General features: G+C 53.6%; 1 protein-coding gene and 1 non-coding gene across 3 annotated transcripts; one reads left to right on the top strand and one right to left on the bottom strand.

Moving 5' to 3' along the window:
- Window positions 1–1,880: 1,880 nt before the first annotated feature.
- Window positions 1,881–7,674, bottom strand: LRP10 (LDL receptor related protein 10). Of its 2 annotated transcripts, XM_034994688.1 has the most exons (7): window positions 7,085–7,674; window positions 6,632–6,676; window positions 5,997–6,132; window positions 4,729–4,919; window positions 3,592–4,609; window positions 3,134–3,263; window positions 1,881–3,004 (listed from the first exon to the last, which is right to left on the bottom strand). In XM_034994688.1, the coding sequence occupies exons 1-7, from the start codon at window positions 7,116–7,118 to the stop codon at window positions 2,417–2,419; spliced, it is 2,142 nt and encodes a 713-aa protein (XP_034850579.1). In that variant the 5' UTR covers window positions 7,119–7,674; the 3' UTR covers window positions 1,881–2,416. The 2 variants fall into 2 exon arrangements, with proteins under 2 accessions (XP_034850579.1, XP_034850580.1); XM_034994689.1 differs by lacking the exons at window positions 5,997–6,132; window positions 6,632–6,676; window positions 7,085–7,674 and adding an exon at window positions 5,267–5,933.
- Window positions 7,675–13,077: 5,403 nt separating this feature from the next.
- LOC118003829 lies at window positions 13,078–13,181 on the top strand. Its single transcript, XR_004677444.1, has one exon. It is a non-coding gene; the product is annotated as a U6 spliceosomal RNA (small nuclear RNA).
- Window positions 13,182–19,451: the final 6,270 nt, after the last annotated feature.

Raw genomic sequence — 19,451 nt, forward strand, 5'->3', positions numbered from 1 at the left:
CTCCTCCACAGCCAGAGCCTTGGCAAGAGTCCCACACCCTGATACTGGGTACTTTGGATGGCGGTGTCTCTGTCCTGATAGGATGTGAGGTGGTCCCGTTTCTTTTTCCTTAGGCCACGGTGCAAGTAAACTTGGGTGACTGCTCCCCAAGGCTCCACCTCTCCTGGGTGGGACCCTCTTAGTTTCCCCATGCTGCCTGCACAAGGCTAATCCCCTGTCTCCACCAACCTGGGGCTTCACCGTGCCTGACACAAGTAGTACCCCTTGCACCTTCTAGAGCATACACCCAGCACCTAGAGAAACTTCTTTTAGACTCAGAAATCCAGACACACAGCCCTTTCCAGTGAACTCTACCCTCAGGTCTTCCCCCTCTGGCTTTCTGAAGCATTCCACCCTGAGGAGCATTCTTTTACCTTAAATCTTTGTCCACATTCAAATTACAAATACCACCAGGAGGTAAAAGGTCTGGAGCAGGACAAGGGATGAAGCTATCGGCTGAGGGTTTTTTTGGGGGGTGGCTATGAAGAGAGGAGCAAGGGAGAGGCATAGACCACTGATGGGGAGGTGTGGGAGGGAAATCAGCGCTCCCTGCTTCCCTGGGCCTGACACGGGGGGAACTCAGGGACTGTTAGCACTTGGGAAGGCCCAAAGGGGTTAGAGAACACAAGGATGGGGATTTCTGAAGGCCCTTTCCCAATCTCTGGAGAGGGTCTGGAGTGAAAGGAATCTGGCTCTTTCCCAAGTCAAGATCCCATGATCCCACGACTGTACCACATTCACCCTCTGCCACTTCCCTAGTCTCTTGCTCCCTGGGAGGAGGAACGTGCAGTTGGTGCTAGGTGTGAGGATGCTAACAGGCTGTGATCAACAGGGCCCCTCCACCAGGGGGTGGGAAGAGGGCAGGCCTGCCAGGAAGGGTGACGGTGAGCCTGACGGGAGTCTGCTTCTGTTGGGGAATGCCTTACTTCCGCTTGTAGGGCACCATGCCCACCCCCATGGACTCCGACTGTATCCTTTGTCCCCGTTTTCATTTCAAACTCTGGGACAGCTTCTGTCACTTCACTCACCAGAGGCTGGGCTCCAACGTTTCTCACAGATTATTCCCTCCTCCATCACCTTCTCCAGCTCTTTAACTCCGGCCACTGCTTACACTCCTGCCCCTTTTCTCAGGTCTGGGGTCCAGCCTCCAGCCCTAGTCCTCACAGCAGCTTAGTTTGCTTATCCTGTGGATGCTCACCCTTCCGAGAACCCACAACTCTATTTCAACTACTGACAACATTCTTTAGAGTCTAGTTTGAGCCCTCTTCTAGGAAGACCCTTTGGATTTGGTCAAAGTGATGCCAGCATCTTTAACCCCGAATGTTTATGATTTTTCTCTCGATTTATCTTTGTCTGCTCTGAGGCATCCTGGCTGAGAGTTCATCTGTCTTGCCTAAGCCAGACTGTAAGTGCTTGGTGGGGGTGGAAGGTGGAGGCCAGGAGTCGTGGCTCCTATGTGCCACTAGGGACATTCTGCTTCTGTGATCTGTGCTCTGGGAGGACTCCATAAATGGGAACCTTCCCAGCTACAGGGCCCAGCTGGCTCACCAGACTTCTGGCCTGGCGGTGAGTAAAGAGGCTTGGTGCTTACCGCTGGTGTCACTCACTGTAGAGCTGAGCCCCAGGGGGGTAGGTGGGGTTGGTGGAGAGAATTGGTCCTTAGGGTTCTTGGAACTTTCTTACCCTCTGAGCGGTATAAAAACCAAGGGTGTGTGGTTAGTAGGAGGAGGGCAGGAGTGGGAGGGCAGACCAGAGGCCTTGGTAGGGAGGAGCACCGTGAGGCGAATATCAGCTGAGATGGGTAGAGACAGGGCTCCGGTCATAGCTCATTTACAAAAATCTGAAATTTCTTGTTCTTTTATTTTCAACCTTGACTTGCTGGGCAATGACCTAGCTATGGGACAAAAGCATTTTTTGTGCTCTTTTTATGAGCCAGGCCCCGCAGGAAGGATCACAGTTGGCAAAACCTCAGGCTCTGCCCAAATCCTTCCCCTGGGGGCTGGAGGTCTCCAGCCAACTGACATTCTGGTGCTTAAAGGCCACTTTTGGGGAGGGGTTTCGTAAGGATGGAGTGTCCAGGCCCATGACCCTTTAAGAAATTTACTTTTTAAAAACAGCCACATGAGTGGTGGTGGTGTGGGGAGACGGTGGCGGTAGAGAGACTGTGGTCTCTGGGCATGGCAGAGGGAGCTCTGTGGGAGCCCTTTCCCCGCCTGAGAGATACCTAACTTTACAGCAGCTACACAGGGTCAACAGGAGGCTCACCAAGGCCCCTCAGACGGAGGGCCAGGGAGGGAAGTGGGGGAAGGGAAGCTGAGCTGCCCTCTTAACGGGTTGTCGGCACTGCGACCAGAGCCCCCGAGGGCGCCAGGTCACCTCAGGCAAGCAGTGGCTCATCCTCCGCTTCCACCACCCAGAGCCCTGGCTCAGCCAGTGGCAACAGAAGCACATCATCTTCGTCCTCTGGAGACAGGGCTGTGGTATGGGGTTCAGGTGGGGTCCGAGTTGGTCCTGGGGGCCGAAGGCTAGGCAGGAGGCGGCCTCGCAGGGCCTGCACCACTCCAGACAACAGTGACGGCTCTAGGGGCACGGAGGGCAGTGGCCCCGGGGCCTCGGAGACAGTAGCGGGGGCCGGAGACGCGCTGGTGGATGGAAGGGGAGCCTTGACAGGCAGCGGGGGTGCTTGTCCCCCGTCCTGCCCACCCACCGCGCCCCCCTCACGGGCCGGACCTGTGTTGCCATCTAGAGCCTCAAGGGGAGCGGCAGAGGGGGTGACCTGGGATCTGGTCTCAGGGGTCCGGGCTGGGGGGTGGGCTCGAGGAAGCAGGCCCCAGCGGCGGAGACGGCGCACGAGCCGGCGCACAGAGCGGCCCCGCTGGCGGCGGCGGGCACCTGAGGCAGCCCCTGGAGTCACGTCCTGGCGCAAGATCTGGAGCAGCGAGCGCAGGTTGCCGAGCACTGAGTTCTGCAAGGACAGGAGGCAGGGCCCGGAGTCAGAGTTGTGGCGAGGGCCAGGAGGCTAAAGAAGGACGGTACGGTGGCAGTGCCCCGGGAGGCTTGGAAGCAGGAAGGACGAGGCCTGGGGGTCACTTACGTCGTTAGGGTTCTCCGTAGGGAAGTCCTCTACAGGCGGGATGGCGCCCTGGGCAATGAGCTGCCCGTAGGAGGGCGGCGCCTGCTGCTGCACAATCTCAGCCTCCATCCGGGACAGGGGGGCGAAGATGCTGGAAGGAATGAGGGCTGCTCAGCCACAGGCGGTGCCAGCCAGAGCAGCCTGTCCTAGCCCGGATGCGTCTCTTCCCTCTGCACCCAGGCCAGGATGACTGAGCGATGCCCTGGCTTTCCCAAAAGTCTACCTGAGGTCCCCTCCTTCCTTGAGACTGCTTTCAGCATCTAGCCCCGTCCTCTCCTCAGAGGAGCACCCTGTCCCCGCCGCTGGATGAGTCCGGGAGCCAACCCATAAGCAGGGCACCAGAACCCGGCCCCGGCGCGGGCACCGTCATAGTCTCGCCCTCGGTCCGCCCGGCCCGACGGCTGGCTGCACTCACTGACCTGTACTCCTGGGTGCGAATGGCATAGAGCTTGCAGGTGCAGCCCAGCGCGATGACCAGCAGCAGGCCGCACACCAGGCTGCCGATGACGGCGGCGGTAATGACCTTGCGGGGCAGGGCGTAGGAGCAGTCCCACTCATCGCTGCCGTCGGCGCAGTCTGGCTGCCCGTCGCACACCCACGTCTCATACACACACTTCTCGTCCCGGCAGCGGAAGTTGCCGGGCTGGCAGTGCCGGCAGCGTCTCTCGTCCGCTCCGTCGGCGCAGAAAGTCTGGTAGTTGCAGCGGTCGGCAGGCAGGTAGCAGGCGGTGGCCCCGGGCGTGCCGGCCGCCCCGCAGGGGAAGTGTCCGGGCGGGCAGCTGGGGCAGTTCTCCTCGTCCGTGCCGTCGGCACAGTCCCACGAGCCGTCGCAGCGCTGCGCCTCGCTGTAGCAGCGCTCCCCCAGGCCCTCGCTGGCCCCCAGGCCGGCACCCAAGCCGCAGGGTCGGTCCCAGGGCAGGCAGTAGCCCCGCACGTGGTAGGTGGCGTTGAAGCCCCGGCCACTGCTCCAGGCGACCGTGTGGTAGGCCACGGTGGCCTGGCCCGACAGCGTCTCCACGGTGACAGCCTTGCCGTTGCTGAAGTGGGTGAGGCTGCGCAGCAGCCGGGAGGGCCTGGGAGGCCCGGGGCCATCATACACGTGTACGGCGTCTCCGTAGCCCAGGTCCAGGGCCGTGAAGCGCACGGCCAGGCGCCGGCCGTCATGGGGGTCCAGCAGCCAGAGGCAGGACTGGGGGTGGGAGGCCGAGGCCGGGTGTGCGTAGCCCGGGGAAGAGAAGACCCCGTAAAAGTCTTCCAAGGTGTGATTGCAGGGTGGGGTGGGGACAGGGGCCGGGGTCAGGTCGGGGAAGGGGTCTGAGCTGCAACCTGCCTCATCAGAGCCATCGCCACAGGCGTCCACACTGTCGCAGCGCTGGGCCAAGGGCACGCAGCGATGGTTCAGGCACTGGAACTCCTCGGGCAGGCACATCAGCCAGTCTGCAGGAGGCACCGTGGAGAAGGGCTATGAGACACGGGAGCTGGGGGCGTCGTCCCCTCCTCCCTGCGGCTTCTACTACCTGTTCTACTAGTCTCAGACACCTCCCTGTCCAGCATACCTTGGCTGTAGGAGAGCAGGAAGCCCTGGCCCATGGGTGCTCTGGCCCCGGCATAGCTGTAGGTGATGGTGACGTTGCCCCCAGGCAGCTGCAGAGGGCTGGCTGGTGCCTCACACAGGGAGAGCCGTGGCTGGAGAGGGGAGTGCAGGACTAAGCGCTCTGAGCCACAGGCCAGGTGCAGTTTTTGGAACCTACAGGGGTGGAGGAGAGCAGGACGTGAGTTGTTTTTTGTTTTTTTTAAGATTTTATTTTATATTTATTTATTTATTTATTTATTTGAGACAGAGAGAATGAGAGAGAGAGAGAGAGAACACATGAGAGGGGGGAGGGTCAGAGGGAGAAGCAGACTCCCTGCCGAGCAGGGAGCCCGATGCGGGACTCGATCCAGGGACTCCAGGATTATGACCTGAGCCGAAGGCAGTCGCTTAACCAACTGAGCCACCCAGGTGCCCTAAGATTTTATTTTTAAGTAACTTCCACACCCAGTGTGGGGCTCGAACTCACAACCCAGACATCAAGAGTCCCACGCTCCACCCACCGAGCCGGCCAGGCGCCCCATGGACGTGAGATATTCTTGACCACCGCTGGCTTCTTCCTCTCCCAATGCTGTCAGGTCTCTTCTACCCCAAGAAGCACAAGCCCCTGCTCATCCACAATCCAAATCCAACAGCCAAATGAACTCAGCCGAATTCCTTCACAGTCAATGGCAGTAGTCCTGACAGAGGCCAGCAGCAGCATGGCATTCTGATCCCTCCGCCTCTTCCCAGACTATCCTCTTTGCCCTTTCTGGGTAAATTCACGAGAGTGAACTCTGTGAAGCAAATAGCCAGATACTTAACATGGGCCCCAACCCTATGGTCCAAGGTCAGAGGAGACTGGGGAGACTTATACAGCTTAAAAGATCTGGGGAGGCTGAGGAAGGTTCTACGCTAACTAGGAATAGCTTCTGAAACCCAGGCGAGGATGTGCAATGGATTGAAGGACTCCTCAGAGCAGCCACATTGGAGCCCAAGGACTGTTTCTAGAGTGCCTGCTGTCCTTCAGAGAGGACCAGAATCCAGACTAGATGTTGGCCCCAGCTCGGCTCCAATTCACTGTGTCTGGGCCAGAACAAGCCAGGCTTTTAGGGCAGACTCGGCCAAATCAAATTCTACTCTTTCTCCCGTTGACAGGGATGAAAACTCCATGGAGAAATAGTTCCTGAGGCCTTTCCCATGGTGAAAGAGGGAGGGGGACGGAGGGTAATAGGGTCTTGCTCTGCTTCTCACCTCACTGTTACGGTCTGCTCCCTGCTCCCCAGGATAAGCCAGGTGCAGTTGGCAGGGGCGCTGCGGCTGTCCCGGCCCAGGGGCCTCTGTAAGGTGCCCTGCACTTCCAAGAGCACTGCGGGAGGGTCCTCACAGGCTGGAGAGAGAGGAAGGTAAGGACACTGGTTGAGAGCCCATTACTGTCATACCCCCTGCCCCCAGGCTTGAGGCCTCTAAGGGCCTGAGCTCTTTAAGGAGCAGAGAAAGCCCCCCTCTCCGTCCACACACCCACACCCACACTCTAGAATCATAGTCTTCAGTGGACCCCCTTCTTTCCCACATTTATTATAGCTTCACCTTAAGTATCAACACCACAAACGATCTGAGGCCAGGAGGAACAGGAAATACTGTCTCTACAATCAGGGAGACTACATCTGGCTAGGGAGATCAACTATAGATATTTGGAAAAAACCAAAATAGTACATAACTACCAGGTGAGAGCTCACACGGGGTCTGTTTCCCCGTTTGTAAAATAAGGATGGGTGATCTCCACTCTAAAACTATGACAGGTGCCAGAGGAATTCAGGGAAGAGAGAATCCTCATGGGTCTTCTCTTACTACCAAGCCCTTGGGGCCCAGGGGCATCCTCTACTCACCAGGATTTGGGAAAATGATCCGGTCTGGATGTGCCAGAGCGCCTCCTAGAGGAAGAGCGAGAAAGCGCAGGGGAGTGAATCGCCCCTAGTTTTCTTCACCTGAGCAACTCAAGGAGAAAGGTAGCCATCTGGGACTTCCGGGTAGTTTAAGGGAAGGGGCAGTGGAGCTGGGGGACGCTGCGCAGTGTGACCTCGAAGGAAGGTACGGCAGTACGGCCTGGGGGGTGGGCATGGCGATCTGGGGAAGCCCTAGGGAGGATGAGGGCTGAGGGGAGCGGCGGGCAGCTTCCCCGGGGTTGGGGCAGGCAGCGTCCGATGCGGCGGCAGGGGCTGGGAGACACCCGCAGGCAGGGGAAGTGAGGGGCGGCAGAGCAGGAAGGCAGTGAGTGCCCGGGCTCTGTGACAGCCCTAGGGGCGGGGTGCCGGGTGAGTAGTCTCGTTTCGGTTTCTTACCCAGGAGGAGGAAGAGGAGGGTGGTGGGCAGCATCCTGAGCCGTCCGGAGGTGCAGGAAGAATCCCGGAGCTTCTGTCGTCTATCCAGTGGGGAGGCGGCGCCGCTCCGGGCGTCCAGGCCCCCCACTGCCTCCTCCCCGAGGGGGCTGCATGGCCCGGGCTCCCCCACCCGCGCTCTGGATGCCAGGGCTGGGGGCGAGGAGGCGGCGGCCGTCCGGGAGCAGGGGCGGTGCCTCTCTCCAACTTCGGAGTTGTTTTCCCCGGCCGCCGCCGCGCTCTCTCCCGAGGCCGGCTCCCGAAGTCCCGGGACTCGGTTCGAGGCCCGGCGCTGGAGCGCGCCCTCGCCTAGAGCCCGCCCGCAGGCCGCGAGCGCTCCTGTCCAGGCCCGGCCGCCACCTGCCGGGGCTTGAAGCCACTTCCTCTTCGGGCCAAACTTTGCCGACGGTCAGCCCCCAGGGCCGGCCCGGGCGCCGCACAACTTCTCCAGCGCGTCCAGCCGGCGGGACGCGGCAGGGGTGCGGGGGAGGGGGACGGGAGGCTCGGCCCAGCTCCCCGGCCCTCGCCCGGGCGGTACCCCTGCCAGCCCAGGGGTTGGAGGAGCCGGGGCGGAGGGAGGGGGCGGGTGACGAGCCTGGCCCCACCCCTGCCAATCAACGCGCGCGCCCCGCCCACCCGCTCGCCTTAACCCCTTTCCGGCTCTGCTGGGACTCGTCAGACCGGCCCTCGGCTAGGCGCTCTGCCTCCGCTTTGAACTCTGCTTCTTTTCGGTCCTTTCGGGGTGGCACGTTTGTTACAGGACACGTTGGTCAGGGGACCACTGCTTATTCCGTCACTGTCATGTCTTTCCTTTGGACCCTTAAGCTGTCAGTACTTTTCTTGTTCCAGTGTCTGAGATCCGGCGGCGCTTTTTGTTGTGAGCCTCTATTATAGCAATTACCACACGGTGCTATAACTATTTGTTTACTCCTCTTTCCCGCCTCCGCCCCGCCCCTTCTCTGGAAGCAGAAACTTCCTGTAGGTTGGGGCCTAGACTGTTTACCTTTGCACCCACAGGGTTTCTTTCCTGCTGAGACACAGTAAGAATTACCGATAAATGTACCTTCGCCGCTTGCCGACTCTGTGATCTTGAGAAAAACACTTAACATCTCTGTGCTTCTTGATTGTAAAATGGGGTTAATAGTGCTGACAGTTGTCATCAACATTTAGGGAGGTAATGCAAGTTGAGCATCTAGGAAGTGCTCTGTACCTTGCAACAATTATTATGATTAGTCACAGAAGATCTTTCTTATTTATGTGGGCTGCTATTACTTCTTATTCCTGTGGTACTGATAGGTAATATTAGTAAATAGTAACAATAGAAGAATTTGCTCTTTTAATCCTCCTCACAGTCTTTGTGAGGTAGAAGCTATTGTTACTTCCATTTTACAGATAAGGAAACTCAGGCATAGAGTGGCTAAGGATTTTGCCCAAGATCATAAATCTAGTAAATGCTGAAACAAGGGTTTGAACCTAGGCGATCTGCCCTGGACAGAGTGTACATTTGGATCCTTACTACTCTCTCCTCTCTACAAATGGTACAAAACACTTTTTTATCCATGACATTTGTTGTTGGCCTCCGTTTTGATATTTTCAAAATTGGAACCATAGCAGGGCCTGAAGCCATAGAGTTGGTCATAAAAAGGCCCTTCTTCCACTTGGACCTTGGTCCCGTGTCAAGGGATTTTGGTCCCTTGGTCTCTCTGTGCCCTCTGCTGTGCTCCCTCTCTGTACTCCCTCTCTGTGCAGCTCTAGGGATTAATGAGGAGTGAAATAGGATCCGGAGTGTGGAAAAGGATGTCGAGCAAAGGGAAGCAGAGCTAAGAGGTTGGAAAAATTAAAAATATTTAAGTTCTAAAAGTGATCATGGAGGTTTTAGTTGAGTGCTGACTATGTGTTCTCTATGCTTGGTGGATGCCTGGAATTCTTTTTTTTTTTTTTTTAGATTTTATTTATTCGTTTGAGACAGAGAACATGAGCAGGGGGAGAGGCAGAGGTAGAGGGAGAAGCAGAAGCAGACTCCCCACTGAGCGGGGAGCCAGAGGACAGTCATGAGATGATGAGATGTGGGGCTGGATCCCAGGACCCCAGGACCTGGAGATCATGACCTGAGCCAAAGGCAGCCGCTTAACCATCTGAGCCACCCAGGTGCCTTGGATGCCTGGAACTCTTAAGACTTCATTTGAACTTCAGCGAGCTTACTGTCTACTTGGAAAGAGAAATCAGATACACAAATGAAAGAAGCCAGAGAGCCATGAGGAGTACACACGGGAGTAGGCATGTGGGAGAGTGAGGAATTTAGAAAGTAAGCGGAAAAGGTGGTAGTGAATTGGAAAGAGTTGTGGGGTGCAGGGAAAGGAGGAAGGGAGCCCATGGTCTGGGATGCCCAGTAAATGAAAATTTGCCAAAAAATAAAGTCAAGATCTAGGCTGTTGGGAGCAATCATCATCATCAGGAAGAAATAGCACTAGGGTAGAAAAGAGTTTCATTCTATAAGTATTTGTTAGAGTGCCTTCCAAGTGCAAGGCACTAAACTAGACAGTGGGGGTTCATATTTAAGAGTGAATTCAAGCCCCAAAACGATAGGAAAAAACTAAAGAGGACATAGTTGCTTAAAATGAGTTTAAGTTTTAATTAATCTAGTGAGTTTAAGTGTCCGGGCCCATATAAATCACATCCTAGACCATCAGGTACATTTAGGAAGGAGCCTGTGGAGATGTTCTTGGAAATCTTTGAGGAATTTTGAGAAATAGTGGAAGTAGTGGAAAACGGGCAGATGTTTGGCTTTCAGAATGAAAGTGTCTAACTTTGGTAGACTGCTTGCCTATGGCAGGCACTGTTCTAAACACTTCACATTTATTATCTCAGTTAATCCTCACCACAGCTCACCCCTAGGCAGTAGGTGTTATTTTTGCCCTCCTTTCATAATTGAGGAAACTGAGTCATAGGTAGGTCAGATAACTTGCTCAAGATGAAACTTCTAGCACGTGCAGGAGCCACGGTGCTATGGTCTGAATGTTTGTGTCCCCCAGCCCCCAGATTCATATGTTGATTTCCTAACCCCAGAAGATGATAGTATTAGAAGGTGGGCCTTCAGGACATGTTAAGTCCATGAGATGGAGCCCACAATGGGACCAGTGCCTTTTATAAAAGGGGCCCTAGAGAGATCCCTCCCTGTCCACTATGAGAGGACACGGTGGGGAGGTGTGGCGGTGAACCAGGAAGAGAGCCCTCACTAGCAGGTGACCACGCTGGTGCTTTGATCTTGTGCTTCTCAGTCTCCAGAACTGTGAGCAATAAATCTACCCAGTTGGTGGTATTTTGTTATAGCAGCCCAAATGGCCTAAGACAGAGGCTTGCTACTGAGAAGTTGGGGTGCTGCTGTAACAAATGCCTAGAAATGTGGAAGTGGCTTTAGACCTGGGGAATGGTCAGAAGCCAGAGGTGCATGCTTAGAGAAAGCTACCATTGCTGTGAGAGGACCATTAGGGGCGATTCTTGTGAAGGCTCAGAAGGAGAGAGCTGTATAGACCTCAGTCTCCTTAGATTACCTAAGTGGTAGTGCACAGGATGTGGATAGAAATATAGATGGTCAAAGTCACTCTGCCTGGGTCCCAGATGGAGATGAGGGACATGTTAATTGGAAACTGGAGGAAAGGAGATCCTTGATATAAATTGGCAAAGAGCTTGGCCGAATTGTGTTTGTGTCCTAGTATTTGTTGGAGGGTAGAACTCGTGAGTGATGAAATTGGATATTTGGCTGAAGAAGTTTCTTTTTTTTAATTTCTTTATTTTATTTTTTTAAGATTTTATTTATTTATTTGACAGAGAGAGAGAGAGCGAGAGAGGGAACACAAGCAGGGGAGTGGGAGAGGGAGAAGCAGGCTCCCCACTGAGCAGGGAGCCTGATGCGGGACTCTGATGAGGGGCTCGATCCCAGGATGCTGGGATCATGACCTGAGCCGAAGGCAGATGCTTAACGATTGAGCCACCCAGGCGCCCCTAAATTTTTTAATTCTTTTTAAAGTAATCTCTATACCCAATGTGGGGCGCAAACTCACCACCCCAAGATCAAGAGTCACATGCTGTACTGACTTAGCCAGCCAGGCGCCCCAGTTGGCTGAAGAAATTTCGAAGCGAAGTGTTGAGGAAGCAGCCTGGTTTCCCTTGAATACTTGCAGTAAAATGCAGGAAGAGAAAAATGATTTAAAGGGGGAATTGTTTGGGCGCCTGGGTGGCTCAGTTGGTTAAGCGACTGCCTTCAGCTCAGGTCATGATCCCAGGGTCCTGGGATCGAGTCCTGCATCGGGCTCCCTGCTCTGCGGGGAGCCTGTTTCTCCCTCTCCCACTCCCCCTGCTTGTGTTCCCTCTCTCGCTGTGTCTCTCTCTGTCAAATAAATAAATAAAATCTTTAAAAATAATAATAATAATAAAGGGGGAATTGTTCATCAAAAAGGATGCAGAACTAAAAACTTGGAAAGTTCTTATCACTATCTAATATTCTATATATATTTTAGTCATTTATCATGTTTATTGCCTGCTCCTCCCACAAGAATGTAAGTTCCTGGGGCGCCTGGGTGGCTCAGTCATTAAGTGTCTGCCTTCGGCTCAGGTCATGATCCCGGGGTCCTGGGATCCAGTCCCGCATTGGGCTCCTTGCTCAGTGGGGAACCTGCTTCTCCCTCTGCCTGCTTCTCCCCCTGCTTGTGCATTCTTTCTCTCTCTTTCTCTGGCAAATAGATAAATAAAATCTTAAAAAAAAAAAAAAAAGAATGTAAGTTCCTTGGGGCAGGGATCTGTTTGTTTACTGGTGTATCCCCAGTGCCAAAAACAGTGTCTGACACAAAGTAGGTACTCGATAAATGTTTGCCGAATGAATGCCAGTCCTAGGCATCACACAGATCACATCTTTTAATTTGTGCAACTACTCTTTCAAATATTAGCCCCATTTTATTTTTATTTTTTATTTTTTATATTTTTAAAGATTTTATTTATTTATTCATGAGAGATAGAGAGAGAGAGGCAGAGGCAGAGGGAGAAGCAGGCTCCCCACGGAGCAGGGAGCCCGATGCGGGACTCGATCCCAGGACCCTGGGATCATGACCTGAGCTGAAGGCAGACGCTTAACCGACTGAGCCACCCAGGCGTCCCTATTAGCCCCATTTTAAAGATGAGGAAATGCAAGCTCTGTAAAGTGATATAACTTGCCAGCCGCCAAACTAGTAAGTTGTAAAGCCTGGATTCCCACTTGGCTTGTGTAACTCCAGAGCCCTTGTTCCTAACCATCACGTGATACTACCTCTCTCTGTTCGGGAAGCTATGTTTTAAAAGACTGATACAATGGGGGCGCCTGGCTGGCTGAGTCGGTGAAGCACAAAGCTCCCCGGGTTGTGAGTTTGAGCCCCACATTGGGTGTAGAGATTACCTTAAAATAAAATCTTAAAAAAAAAAAAAAGATTGATATAATGAATCAGTCTAGAGGAGGGTGTTAGGACTGGTGAGGGGTCTCTAAGCCATGTCATATGATAAGCAGTTTATGGAACTAGAAAGTCTTTTCACCTAAAGAAAAGCTTAATTTGAGTGAGGGATTGAATATATGAAAAGTAGATCCAAATATTTGAAGAGCTATAGCATGGAACAAGAATTTGTTTGTTCCGTGCAGTCTGAAGGGCAGAGCCCGGAATTAAGAGAGCAAATAAGGAAAGTCAGTCTATTCCCTGCTTGAGGCACAGGAGCTGAGGGTACAGATAGGGTTGATGCAGAGGGCAGAAGTCCTGGACCTTCAGGATTCCTTGGCAACTCTGTGAATTTCGCATATCTTCCCAGAAAACAAGGGCAAAGAAGCTTCTAGAAGCAAGTTGTGTTCAATGCTAACATGAGGCCAACACAGTGAAAGCAGAGAGAAAACCTCAGGTGGGAGGAACGCGGTCATGAGGGCCCTTTCAGGAGAAGTTTCAGTGCTCAATTTGTCGGCACATATACTAAAATGGGAACAATACAGAAAAGATTAGCAGGGCCCTGTGCAAAGATGACACAAATTCATGAAGTGTTCCATATTTTTATTGTACACCTAAAACTAATATAACACTGTATGTTAATTAAACTTCAATTGTTTAAAAAAGATTATTTGAGAGAGAGAGAGAGAGAGAGAGAGAACATGAGCAGTGGGGAGGGGCAGAGAGAGAGGGAGAAGCAGACTCCCCGCTGAGGGGGAAGCCCCAAGAAGAAGATAAAAATGGGGCTTGATCCCAGGACCCTGAGATCATGACCTGAGCAGAGGGCAAACATAACCTACTGAGCCACCCAGGTGCTCCCCTCTTTTTTTAAAGGAGAAGTTTCAGGGGCGCCTGGGTGGCTCAGTTGGTTGGGCGTCTGCCTTCTGCTCGGGTCATGGTCCCAGGGTCCTGGGATCGAGTCCGCGTCGGGCTCCCTGCTTGGTGGGGAGCCTGCTTCTTCTTCTCCCTCTGCTGCTCCCCCTGCTTGTGTTCTCTCGCTCTCTCTGTCAAATAAATAAATTAAAAATCTTAAAAAAAAAATAGAGGAGAAGTTTCAGTAAATGTCTGGGTTGCCTCCACAGATGTGGAGTTTAGCTTAAAAAGAAATGACTGATTGGAAAAAAAAGAAAGAAAGAAATGACTGGTTGGGGTGCCTCGCTGGCTCAGTTAGAGAGCATTCCACTCTTGATCTGGGGGTTGTGAGTTCGAACCCCATTTTGGGTGTAGAGATTACTTAAATGAATAAATAACTTTAAAAAACTTTAAAAAAATGACTAGTGAAGGAATGCAGACAGCTGTTGAAAAACTTTAGCTTGACAGAAAAGGGGGATATGAGGGAACTCATTCAAGGCTGCAGCAATATCCAGGAGAGAGCTTTTCAAGATGTGGAAACTTCTGTGTTTGAAGGGAGTGGGGATTAAAGACCCTGCCATATGGTTATAGGAGCAAGTTTCCTTACACTTTGGAAAGAATGAGATGCTGGGTTGGAGACACACCTCGGAGGTTTGGAACAACCTCAAATCATGTCCATTTTGGGGGTGTCTGGTAGATTACAAAGTTAAATACTAAGATGGTTTTGAAGATACTTAGTATATTTTATTAATTAATTAATTAATTATTTAGATTTTATTTTTTAAGTAATCATTAAACCCAACATGAGGCTTGAATTTAACAACCCCGAAATCACATATTCTACTTGAGTCACATATTCTACTTGACTGAGCCAGCCAGGTGCCCCAATACTTGGTGTATTTTTTTTTTTTTTAAGATTTTATTTATTTATTTGAGAGAGAGAATGAGAGAGAGCACATGAGAAGGGGGAGGGTCAGAGGGAGAAGCAGACTCCCTGCGGAGCAGGGAGCCCGATGCGGGACTCATCCAGGGACTCCAGGATCATGACCTGAGCCGAAGGCAGTCGCTTAACCAACTGAGCCACCCAGGCGCCCTACTTGGTGTATTTTAAATGTTTCTATTTAACAAATGAAAACCCTTAGCATAAACACAGCAATAATATAGTGATAGTTACAAAATACCTACAGGCATTTTTTTTTTTTTTTAAGTACAAGATTGAAGAGCCCTATAAATGTGAGACTGGGATTAAAGGATCCTCCTGGGGTGAGGATGAGGTTAGGGTGGGGATGAGGTTAGGAGGATGAGTGCAGGTTAGAGGCGCCCCAAGAGGAGGCATGACCTCCAAAGGCCTCAGGGAAGTGACACAGAAATGCTCACTGTCGGATAAAGGAGGCAGGGAGGCCGGCTTGTCTTGGCACTTCGGTCAAAGGTCAAAGCATTCCGAGGTCGGGCCCAGGGGAAGGGCATCGTGGAGCGATCAGTGTCTGAGGCGTCCACAGGGGGGCAGCGTGGCGACTCGGAGGAGCTCTGAGAGGGCCCCGAAGTGGCCCCTTACTTCCTCCCACACCCCAACTCCACTCCCTCTTCCTTCCCGTTGTTATTCGAGGGCTGCCCACCAACCCCCGCAACAGGGACAGCTGAGGGAAACTCTGACTTTTTCTTCTCTGCAGCTGGAAGGCTAAGGCTTGTCATCCTGTTGCGCCCATAGTCCCACCCCTTTAAGTACAGGTGTCCTGGGTGGAAACATGGAAAGTGGAAAGGGGGCAGGAACAGTCTGGCGCTATCCGGTATCCGTGGCCCGTGGCGGGGGCCTGGCTTGGCCCATGCCTCTCAGGCTTGGTTCACAGCGCCAACACCTAGCACAAGGGGGCGCTATCGCCCCGCAAACCCTGCCCGGCTGGTCTCTGCCCCAGAGTGGGGGGTGGCCAGCCGGAGAGTGGGGTGGGTGTTCTTCTGGGCCCCTTGTCCAGCTTTCCTCCACCCAGAATTTAGATGCAGTTTTGTGCAGGCAAGGGGTGGGGGGGCTCTTCCAGAGACTCTGGGGACAACTGGCAGGTGTCAGGAGGAGAGAACTTTGTGTGGGCCCCCCAGGCCAGGGTCCAGAGCAGGCTGGCCTGAGGGTACCGCCTGAAGGGTTGGTATTTCCAGAAGCTCTGGGTTAACACAACCCGATGCTGATCACTCCCAGATTAAGGGCAGGCTGTGGGGGACACATGAGGAGGCCATAGGGACAAATGTTTAGGAATTATGAACCCATTACCTTGATATATTTTTCTTTCTTTTTTTAACTTTTTAAAGATTGAGGTGAAATATACAGTCAAGTTCATGAAATGTACTAAAACCTACAGCTCAATGATTTTTTACGATACGTATACATAATACTTCTATACTTATGTGTACAGTACTTATATATTCCCAGCTACAGCTGTTTGCTTGTGTAATTCACAACTTTCACTGGCAATATAAGTCAACAAACTTTTTTTTTCCCTTTTTTAAAGATTTTATTTATTTGTTTGTCAGAGAGAGAGCGCACAAGCAGGGGGAGCGGCAGGCAGAGGGAGAAGCAGGCTCCTCGCTGAGCAGGGAGCCCATTCGGGACTCAATCCCGGGACCCTGGGATCACGACCTGAGCCGAAGGCAGATGCTTAAATGACTGAGCCACCCAGGCATCCCTTTAAGTCAACAAACTTTTTTTTTTTTTTAAGATTTTATTTATCTATTCATGAGAGACAGAGAGAGAGAGGCAGAGGCAGAGGGAGAAGCAGGCTCCAGGGAGCCCAATGCGGGACTCAATCCCAGGACTCGAGGATCATGACCTGAGCTGAAGGCAGACGCCCAACTGACTGAGCCACCCAGGCATTCCTTTAAGTCAACAAACTTTTATTAAGGGACTCTGGCGTGCCTAGCACCATACTACTCCTTTGTAAGGAAGCGAGGACAGAACATGTTTGTCCCGTGGCTGTGGTGGGGTCAGTATTATTGTGAATCATAGTCATTCCTTGACAGAAGTATCCCATCAGTGCCCTGGAGGGCTGCGGCAGGCTGTGTGATCTGCTTGCAGTGGCCATATTTTTCGAATCCAAAGTGGGAGGAATTGTCTGCCATGTCTGAATACACTAATGCACAGAACCCCAGGAAGATAATATTATTGGATCCAGAATATACGGTCAGGGCAACCACACTCCGAGCACAGAGCCAGACACTGAGTGGCCAAGGAGAGCATTTTTGGGAATTGATTTTGCTCTCTGGCCTGGTGCTCCATGTCTCTGGAAGCTGAGCAAAGGGTGACGTCTTTGACCACAGGCTGGATCGAAATGAGCTGGAGCTTGTCGCGTGTGTGTGAATCCGCTAGGCCTTTGGAGGCACCAGTCTTTTCCCCTCCCTTGTGGTCATCCTGGCCTTGCCCCACCCACACCCCTTCCTGCCCCAAATCAGGGAAGTGCCCCAATTGGGAAGTGAAGTGTGTGAGCCTGCAGGATGTGACCCATGGTGAGGCAGCTCCCACACCTGGTCTGGTCCCTGAGTCAATGAGCTACTTCAAGAAGTCCTTCCGCCAATTCACTGCAGTGTGGACACCTCTTCTGGGCCATCTCTTGCCCCTCCCCACTCAGGTGTGGGTCTGTGGGGGCAGGAAACTGGTCTCCTCCTCCTCTAAGCCACAAAGGGCCCACTGGAAAAATAAGGTACCCTGGGGGAGCGGGGGAGTGCTGCCTCAGCATGGAGGCAGTGGAAGCTGCTCCCTTGGGGTGTGGCAACGGCCCTGCCCTGGGGTGCCCAATCCTGCCATAAAGGCCCTGGTTCCAGGACTGGTGAGGGACAGAGGAGGACAGAGGGGGCTGGGCCTGGCTGGGGAAGGCTGGCCTGGAAGGCGCTCAGCCTTCGGCCCTGGGCCAGGGTGGAAAGTATGTGTGTGAGCTCATTTGAAAGGTGGCTTCTGGCCAGTCAGGCCTGCCTCCTTTCCAGGCCCCAAGTGCCCAGCCCCCTTGAAGGCGGCCTCTGGGTCTCCCCAGTCTCCCAAGACTGTCTGAGGGGCAAAGGCCGAAAGCCCCAGGTTAGGTGTGCAGGCATTGGTCTCCTAAAGGAAGTTAATTCCGATTTGGGGGCTGGGTAAGAAGGGGGTACAGGGACTGCAGGACAATGGATTAGCCTTGACTGGGGTTCCCTTGGGGCCTTAGGGAACGAGAAGGCTCTCATCCTCCTAGGCCCTCGTCACAGCCATTCACCAGCCCCATCCCTCCCCTAGCTGCTGCCATTCGTGCCCCCCAGTCCTTCTGGCTTCTGAGTCCTTCCTGCTGCTTCCTTCCTTCCCTCAGAGTCCCTGTCCCTGTCCCCCAAAAGGGAGGTGACTGCAGGCAAAGCGGGTTCCTGAGGGGGAGCCCTTCTGCCGCATTCCTACTCCCCATGCTGATGCTGCTGCAGGAACAAGAAGCGAGCACTCGTGGGCCATCAGATCCCCAGAACACACACTGCCACACATACCCAGCCACGCAGGGGCCACACTGGAAGAGACACCCAGAGACACGGGCAGAATCTACCAACACAGGGAAGAAAAAAAAAAATCAGACAGACCTGGGTTTTCATTTTGGACTACCGAGCTACGACCTTAAGGAAGTCTTTTTTTTTTTTTTTAAGATTTTATTTATTTATTTGCGAGAGAGAGAATGAGAGACAGAGAGCATGAGAGGGAAGAGGGCCAGAGGGAGAAGCAGACTCCCTGCCGAGCAGGGACCCTGATGCGGGACTCGATCCCGGGACTCCAGGATCATGACCTGAGCCGAAGGCAGTCGCCCAACCAACTGAGCCACCCAGGCGCCCCGACCTTAAGGAAGTCTTACCTGGGCCTCAGTTTCCAAACCTGTAACACAGGGGCAGTGGTCATGCCTGTGTCATTAGGTGTCACGAGGACCTCAGCAAATGTTGGGTTTTTGACCACCTCCCTTTGGCTGGAAAGGGAAGTGGCAGTACGGAGGGGAAAGAGGACTGGGAAGGCTGTCAGCGTGCAGGGAAGGGGCCTCAGGGGAGCGACAGTGAAGGACCAGCAGGGCTGGGCAGGTTGTGCGTGAGGGGTCACTCTGCTCAGTCCTCTCTTCTCTAGAGGGCCCAGCTCGTTCTTCGATCTTCCCTTCTCGTGTCGCTGACCCGGCACCTGGCTGGCAGCCTGGGAGGTGTGGGCCCCGCTGGTGGCAGGAGCCCTGGGGAAGGGAGTCTGTGGCTCCCCTCCTCAAACGTGTGGGGTGCCGTGGTGGGCCGAGCAGTGCCTCTCCTCAGCGCTTGCCCCTGCCGCAGTCCCCTCTGAAGCCGCTTCCCTGGGTTCTGCCCAAAGCTCCTCGCAGATTCCCCTTGGCTCCCTCCTGGCTGCTCTAGCTCACATGTGCTGCTTTCGAATACAGGAACTTGGAACCTTAGAAACTGGGTCAGGCCCAACGGACAAAGCGGGGTAGGGCCAGGGAAAGCGGCCTTTTCAGGTCTCTCGGCAAGCAGCAGGGACCTCTGTTCTCCCCTCACCCTGCCTGACCCTGTGCGATCAGCAAGGCACCTCCCAGGGTCTCTGGCGGCCTCCCTGGGCTGGATCCTTCAGGCCCAGGGCACGTCAGAAGCACGGGACCTTGCCGGCCTCCACCCCACAATTCTCCCTGCTCGGGAAGCCTCTTCCACCTCTTTCCCCCTTTGTCTCTGGTCCTCCATTCCCATCTCTCCCCCTTGGCTTCAGAGAGCATCTTGTGATTCCAGAATCAGGGCCAAACAATTTCCTCGTGATGGGGAAACCGCACTCCAGCCGTGGCAGCCCTAGGCTCCCCCTCCTCTTCCCTCTGGCAGTCCCCCCCTCCCCAGGCTCCACGACTGGCTCCAGCTGTGTTTTGCAGAACTCCCGCTGGATAACATCTGTAATTGCCTCCAGATGTGGGCCACAAAAACACAAAGGGGCCATGAGCTCATCTTTGAGCTCCTTGCAACATGCATAGCCCCCTGCCTCCCCCCAACCC

The sequence above is a fragment of the Mirounga leonina genome, unplaced genomic scaffold, assembly GCF_011800145.1.
Source record: "Mirounga leonina isolate KUSES-001 unplaced genomic scaffold, KU_Mleo_1.0 Mir_91, whole genome shotgun sequence".
NCBI lineage: Eukaryota > Metazoa > Chordata > Mammalia > Carnivora > Phocidae > Mirounga > Mirounga leonina.

What these genes read in the sequence shown, in the direction of transcription:
- LRP10 (XM_034994688.1), bottom strand. Translation starts at nt 7,118, where the DNA reads ATGCTGCCCACCACCCTCCTCTTCCTCCTCCTGG. An exon ending in GATCATTTTCCCAAATCCTG is followed by an intron (nt 6,133 to 6,631) that starts GTGAGTAGAGGA and finishes CTCTCTCTCCAG; the next exon opens with CCTGTGAGGACCCTCCCGCA. An exon ending in ATTCGCACCCAGGAGTACAG is followed by an intron (nt 3,264 to 3,591) that starts GTCAGTGAGTGC and finishes CATTCCTTCCAG; the next exon opens with CATCTTCGCCCCCCTGTCCC.